The sequence below is a fragment of the Rosa chinensis genome, chromosome 7, assembly GCF_002994745.2.
Source record: "Rosa chinensis cultivar Old Blush chromosome 7, RchiOBHm-V2, whole genome shotgun sequence".
Taxonomy (NCBI): Eukaryota; Viridiplantae; Streptophyta; class Magnoliopsida; order Rosales; family Rosaceae; genus Rosa; species Rosa chinensis.
Window position 1 is genome coordinate 47,773,051 of NC_037094.1, and position 7,333 is coordinate 47,780,383.

The 7,333-nt window shown below is 38.6% G+C and overlaps 1 protein-coding gene across 1 annotated transcript; it reads left to right on the forward strand.

Annotated features, from left to right (window-relative positions):
- The first annotated feature begins 580 nt into the window (after positions 1 to 580).
- On the forward strand, positions 581 to 7,080 carry LOC112179539 (disease resistance protein RUN1). The gene is made up of 10 exons (XM_040511995.1): positions 581 to 1,163; positions 1,399 to 2,497; positions 2,641 to 2,847; positions 2,938 to 4,236; positions 4,327 to 4,435; positions 4,580 to 4,738; positions 4,823 to 5,493; positions 5,598 to 5,667; positions 5,754 to 6,211; positions 6,365 to 7,080. Exons 1-4 carry the CDS (start codon positions 658 to 660, stop codon positions 4,201 to 4,203), a joined length of 3,078 nt encoding a protein of 1,025 aa, XP_040367929.1. The 5' UTR covers positions 581 to 657; the 3' UTR covers positions 4,204 to 4,236; positions 4,327 to 4,435; positions 4,580 to 4,738; positions 4,823 to 5,493; positions 5,598 to 5,667; positions 5,754 to 6,211; positions 6,365 to 7,080.
- Positions 7,081 to 7,333: the final 253 nt, after the last annotated feature.

A 7,333-nucleotide genomic window follows, 5' to 3' on the forward strand; every position in this document is an offset into this window, starting at 1 on the left:
CCTAGAACACCCCATTGTTCCTCTGTGTATGATTTCGTTTATACCGTAAAGGACTAAACTAAACTGTGAAGAAAAAAAGTGATGAAGTGGTATTAGAATAATGGGGTACTTGAGCCTGAAGAAACTGATAAGAGGAAAAAGGGAAACAGGTTGAAGAGATGTGGGAATGTGGAATATCTACACGCGTCTGTGTTAAAATAATTCGTTACAAAAGCCACAGTGCCATTTTCCTAAAGCTTATTATTGCTTTCCAGCTGGGTCAACTTCCTTCGCCATTCTTGACTAACTAATGTGCTAATAATCACACCGAAGTCTCATACGAATTATCTGAGCGATCACCAAATGTTTTTACAGTAGTGTGAAGTGTCACTTTTTAGAAAGAGAAGCGCCATAAAACCAAAGCAAATGTCTCTTGGGGTCTTAAGCCGTCAATCACGCTGATGTCTGTCGCCCACTTTTGTCGTCGTTCTATTTCCAATGACCACTCCGTGACACAACTCGATTACTTTCGGTGAAAGGAGCCAGGAAACTGCTTTGCACTTGACCAAACCGAGAGGACTAATATATATAACAAGAGATATAGTCCTTGACAGCAACAGTACCATCCCAAATTATTTCAATTCATCCTCCTCACTCATCCTCCTGCAATCAAACGACATGGATCTGAGCCTCGCAGCCTATTCTTCTTCTTCTTCTTCTTCTTCTTCCACCCATTCATTCACACATGATGTCTTTCTGAGCTTCAGAGGTGCGGATACGCGCAACAATTTCACTGGCCATTTGTACAGTAATTTGGATAACAAGGGAATTAAGACCTTCATAGATAATGACCTTACAAGAGGAGAAGATATAACAGAGGGGCTTCTCGAAGTAATTGAAGGATCAAGGATTTCCATTGTTGTATTTTCTGCAAATTATGCATCTTCAAAGTGGTGCTTGGATGAACTTGTCAAGATCTTTCAATGTAAAGAATCCAAGCAACAAATCGTTTACCCAATTTTCTACAAGGTAGATCCGTCAGAGATACGATACCAGAAGGGCCAGGTTGGTGATGGAATTGCTCACCTCAGCAAATACGAGGATAACTTAACGAAGGTGGGGAGTTGGAAGGCAGCCCTTACACAAGCAGCAACTTTGTCTGGGTGGCACATCTCGGATGGAGGGTAAGTATGTTCAATCTCAAGCATCTCAACTTTATAATGCAGATTTTAACATTCCACCATTAACGGATAGTTAACTTAGTTAACATGTTACATAATGTTTAATAGCATCAATAGTTTCACTAACTGATGGAGTACAATTAGAGTATAATCTTGAATCGTCATTGATCCGTCCCCTAAAAAACTGAAAATGTAGGTAAGTTTAAACTAAATATTTCATATGCTTTTACATTTGCAGGCATGAAGCGAATGTTATTGATGAAATTGTTAAAGTGATATCAACCAAAATAATGAAATGCACCCCTTTAGATGTGGCAACACATCCTGTTGGAATAGAATCTCGTGTAGAAGACATAATTAAGCTCTTAAATGTAGAGCAAGGCGATCCTCACATGGTAGGGATATGGGGAATTGGCGGAATAGGAAAAACAACACTTGCAAAAGCTGTTTACAATTCAATTAGCCATAAGTTTGAACATAGTTGTTTCTTGAAAATTGTTAAAGAAAAATCACATGGAGGTCTTGTTGAGATACAAAATAATTTTCTTTCTAAGATTATAGAGAGGAATCCACCTAATGTCGCCAATGTTGATGAAGGAATCACTGTGCTGAAGCAAAACCTAAGACAGAAAAGGGTTCTCTTAGTTCTTGATGATGTGGACAGCTTGGATCAATTAAAAAAACTTGCTGGAAGGTGTGATTGGTTTGGTCCAAGAAGTAGAATTATCATAACAACAAGAGATACGAATTGCCTAAGTGCCCATGAAGTCAATTCAATATATGAGGTCAAGGAATTAAATCATCAAGAAGCTTCAAAGCTCTTCAATTTCAATGCCTTCAAAAGAAATATATGTCTGGATGACTTCTTTGAACTTGCAAATGAGGCAATACATTATGCAAAAGGGATTCCGTTAGTTTTGGAAGTTTTAGGGGCAGATCTATGTAGTAAAGAGGATAAGGATGAGTGGAAAGAGGCATTAGAGTATTACAAGAGATATCCTAACCAAGAGATTAAAAAAACTCTCCAAAGAAGTTACGAGGCATTGCCTGATCGGATAAAAGAAGTTTTTCTTCATATTGCATGTTTCTTTAAAGGTGACAAACAAAGCTATGTGATACATGCACTACAAAGCTGTGACCTGTATCCCAAAATTGCTCTCAAAGTCCTCGTAGAAAAGGCCTTAATAAAAATTGAGAAAGACAATCGCATTTGGATGCATGACCATTTAGAAGACATGGGAAAAGAAATTGTTCGGCAAGAGTTTCCTGATGAGAAAGGAAAACGCAGTAGACTGTGGCTATATGAGGATGTTTGCGAGGTTCTTGAGGAAAACAAAGTAAGTGATATATAAATTATTTAGCTTTATGATATTTAATACATGTTGGCTTATAAAATTTTGAAAAGTGTTAGAATTAAATGCAAATATTGATTATGAGAAGTAGAAGAAATTGCTTAATTTGACCGATTGTTGTTTATTAGGGAACGGATAAAATTAAAGGCATCATGGTAAGATGTTTTTATCCAGAAAAGATATGCTTAAACAGCGGAAGCTTCACAAACTTGAAAAATCTTCAAATTTTTATAGTCCATGGAAGGATGCTTTATGGAGAGGGCGTGGATTATCTCCCCAACCACTTGAGGTTCCTTCACTTAACGCTTCAAGCAGTCAAGGGATTTAATTTGAAGGTATTTGAAAGAATTTGATCACGTTTTTACACATATTGCTGCATTTCAACCTTTTTAATTTGATTTTTCTGTTCTCTTTCTCCCAAACAGGATATGCGATATTTGAAATCTATCAAATTGTCGTTCTCTAATGGTTTAACAAGAATTCCCGACATGTCTGGATTAACAAGCTTGGAGTATTTGGAGCTGTCTAATTGTTTTAGTTTAGTTGAAGTTCATCCTTCGGTTGGCCGTCTCGATAAGCTCGTCATTTTGAAACTCACCCATTGTGTAAAGCTGCAGATGTTTCAAGAGAGGATCAACTTGAAATCTTTGGAAACTCTGGATCTCTCTTATTGCCGTCTTCTTAAGTTCGTCCCTGAAATTGAGGGAAACATGAAGTTTTTGAATCGCCTGGATCTAAGTAGGACTAACATCAAAGAGTTACCTTGCTCAGTTGGAAATCTCACTGGCCTTAAATCCTTGTCTCTATCTCACTGTGGTAATCTGACAAATGTACCATCGAGCATCTTCTATGGATTGCAACGTCTGGAGGATCTAGATCTACGGTGCTGCTATAACCTTGTTACATTTCCAGCAAAGTCAGAATCACTTCCTCCACCGGTCTTTTCAACTACCCTGACAAGATTACAAGTTGATTTGAGCTATTGCGAGCGGCTTGAAGAAATTTCAGAATTTCCACGAGAAATAGCTTGTCAGTTGGAAGGTTGTGGGTCATTGGAAAGAGTTTCATACTTGTCAAAAATTTTGGAGAGTAAAGATTCAAAAATGTTCGGTCGGTTGGACTTGACTACTTGTCCGAGACTCTGCGACAATCTGGCTCGTGGAGTAGTATTTCATGTGGCCAAGAAGAGAAAGATGACATTATCACCGTTTGCGGGAACCAAGGAATTGATGGGAGAGGCTCATAAATTGGCGGTTCTGTTGATTCTTTTTTTCTCTGGTGCGAAATCTGAAGAATTCCAAGTAGAATTTCCCGTAAGTGGTCCGATTCCGTTTCCAAACTGGTTCACCTGCTGCCGTCTGTATAGGGAATTAATAATTAAAGAGCATGAATTTTGCTTTGAAATTCCTCAAAACTCCAATTGGTACAGCAAAGGGTTGGCTCTCTGTATTCAATCGAGGTTTCCTGAGGTCTCTTATTCTGTTTACATCAATGGAGTAAAGTTTGATGAAATAAGAAGGACAAGGCGCCAGATTGTGTGGGTGCATTATATTCCATTGGATACAGTAATAAGGAGGGTGAGTAGGTGTGGGATGCCGCCACCTGATATGTTTCGAGTTATGTTTCGTTTTGAAGATAATTCTTATGGAAGTGCGGGAAGCTGTGGAGTCCACCTGATCGAAGATTTGTAAGAAGAAAGCCGATAATAGTCCAGCTGACTTCCAGTAGGTTCATTATCTTTTTCTTTTTGTGTGTTTTCAGGCTTCTTTTATAGCCTACTATCATTCTCAAAATCAAAATGCTGTTTGAATCAGAAACGCATTCTGTTGTCCAAGTATATGCTCTTTCTGCTGCCACTGAGTATGACATTGACACACCCGAGTTACTAAACATGATGCTGGATCATCATCATACAATGTTAAGGTACTTATTCCCTGTCTTTGACATAATGGCACATACATTGGTGTATATCTATCATATATTGTTTCCAGTTCTGAACTTGCCATGTGTAGTAGTCTAGGTTAAACACCAAAACTTTTCTGAATTCCCTCCACTTACTTCGTTCAGGAGTTCAATTTAGAGGAAATGATTGAGTGAATCTCTGGAACCAAACCTCTAGAGCATGATCAATGGGGTTGATAATACCTACACCGAGGGTCTATATGTCTGAATTATTAAGTTGAATTGCAAAGGAACTAGATGCTCCAGATATGGCTGACACAATAGGTAATTGCTTTTTTTTGGTGAATTAATTTAGCTAGTTGCTAATAATGGATTTTATTAACAATGGAAAACTTTATGTGTATTCAGAGCAAGTGGATTATGTACTTCATTAGCAAGCAAGGTTGGACCTACCATGGATTTCATTCATTTTTGCCATGCCTAGTCAAACACACCTCAAGAGGGTTTGGGTCTCTTGCAGCTTTGCTGGCATAGTGAATCCTGGTCCTCTTCTCCAGTCAATTGTCACTATCCCATTAGCGAGTGTAATGGATTCTGTTTCACAAGGTTACTTCCAATGTGAGTGCACAGTTGGTCTTTGTTCTGTTTATCTTTAAAAATAATACTAGGAAAGAAAAATTTGCCGACTAAAGGCATCCTTTGTTCAACCAGGTTGTCCAGACCTTCTGGGTTCTAATGTCTACCTGAAATTAGTTCAGCACTCTTTTCGCTTGTTTTCATTTTCTTTTAGTATAGGCAGTAATGTTTGTGAGTTGGTTTACCTTTGTTACTGTGAAGTTCTTGATGAATAATCTGATTAAGATGAAAGGAGAACAGCATTTGGGCCTCTTAAGAAGAAGGCAATACATGCTTGTTGCAAGTTTGGGTCATCCTTGAAAAAAAGGTTCAAGGGGTAGAGTAATGTCTGCCCAGATTGAGGAGGACACTGATGCAGAAGAGTTGCAGGCGGGTGGAAGCATTTCACCAAGAGCTTATATTTGAACAACATGGTGATTGATCAACATATATAAGATGCTGAGGTGAACTATATATTCCCTTTTAATTAACAATTAGAGATGGTTTATGAGTTGCTATCATGTGATTAATTATGACTAAATTCTTATCTTTATCTGAGCTGTTACAGATTTTTGAGGGCCCAGCAAGTGTGGGATGATATGCTCAACTTGAGGAAGGAATTTTTCTGTTCAACTGTGGTACAGTTTTTTGCTTCCATTGGAGCTTTTAGTGGAGACAGTCTCGTTTGACTACTTTTAAACTTCTTTCTTTGTTTATTTTGTAGATAGACTGATCTAATCAGTGGAATGCCAAACTGATCGAGATTTAATTAGTTTAGTACTGGGTTCTACTCTACACTCATCTTTGCAACTCTTGATATTTGACAAGGTGAAAATCAGCAATGTTGTCGTCTTAAGGCAAGCTAAAATGAATCTAGAGATCTGATCGAGACAATAATGAGTCACTGAGTTTAGATAACTTCTTTTTCTAGGAGCTACTAGCGCAGACAATCTTTCCAGTATGTATTAAAGGTTGGTCTTGTGGATTTGAACTTTTGAAGGTGCTGTCTTCTAATTACATATGCGCAATGATCTATGTAGAATGCATTGTAAAGTGCTTTCAAGAAGATTTTGGATTCTTGGTAGCAGCCTTGCATGGTGTAATACATCCCTACTTTTCCGTCAATTCTCAGCAGTCTGGAAATGCCAACATGTATTCTGCATTGTACATCTGCATACTAATGTGAGTACACTTTTTTTCTTTGTTCTGTTGCAGTTTGTCATTGCCCTTCTTTCTTCCACAATTACTGTAGGTCTTTGATAGTAATATATGTTCAGTAAAGTTGTCCAGTCCTTTTGGCAGTCGTTGATTTTTGCTGTCTACCTCATTGTGTAGGCAATCATTTCGATTTTGCACAGCTCGTGTCTTAGAGAGACCATGATCCTACCTCTGCAGTAGGAATACGAAACCTACACGACTACTATAAATGCCCATACCTCCAACACAAATTGTTCCAACTGGTGCAAGGTTAACATTGACAAAGTCTTGCAGCTCTGTCTCTGGAAGATTTGGTGCAGGAGAATATCATGAAGGAATTTAGCAACTGGATCATAGGTTTTTCTGTAAGCCATGCTCTTGTTACATGCTCTTGTTTCACGGGTCTTCTTATTCCAGCTTAGTTAATCTACAAAGAGAGCCTATTCTGTGACACTAGCTGGGACATCTCAGTGACTCGTGTCTAGCTACAAGGAAGTTAATGAAACAGCAGATAACTTGCCAAGCTTGATCATCCTTAGCTACAAGAAGTCTTATGGATTTGTAAAGACCGGCGCTTTGCAATATTGCAAATGCAATGCTATATAGTTTCTTTCGTGCTTAGGTGCCAGACTTCCAAAAGAAAGAAAAGAAAGGGAAATTTGAGCCTAAAAATTCTTTCGTGCAATGCAATGCACCCTATGTAGATGAATTTTAGATACTTACGGCTTTGTGTGCCACATGAACGTGTTTTTTTTAGGGGTCGTGACGACTTACCCAATTTGAGCCTAAAAATTACTCACTTATTCCACTGAGAGTTTTTGAGTCTCATTTATCCGATCTAACATTTATTGATAGTTTTAACCTTATTTTAATTAATAAATTACACTCTTCTCTCTCTCTCTCTCTCTCTCTCTCTCTCTCTCTCTCTCTCTCTCTCTCTCTCTCTCTCTCACATGCACACACATCCGCCTCCTCACCCAGACCACCGTCGTTGAGCCCTAGGCCTCATAGCTTCTATCACCGCTGGCTACCAATGGGCATTTCTCGACCATCACCACCGCCTACTCCATCATTAAGCCCTAGGCCTCCATAATCGTCACTCTCTTT

What these genes read in the sequence shown, in the direction of transcription:
- LOC112179539 (XM_040511995.1), top strand. Translation starts at nt 658, where the DNA reads ATGGATCTGAGCCTCGCAGCCTATTCTTCTTCTTCTTCTTCTTCTTCT. An exon ending in TGGCACATCTCGGATGGAGG is followed by an intron (nt 1,164 to 1,398) that starts GTAAGTATGTTC and finishes TTACATTTGCAG; the next exon opens with GCATGAAGCGAATGTTATTG. An exon ending in AGGTTCTTGAGGAAAACAAA is followed by an intron (nt 2,498 to 2,640) that starts GTAAGTGATATA and finishes GTTGTTTATTAG; the next exon opens with GGAACGGATAAAATTAAAGG.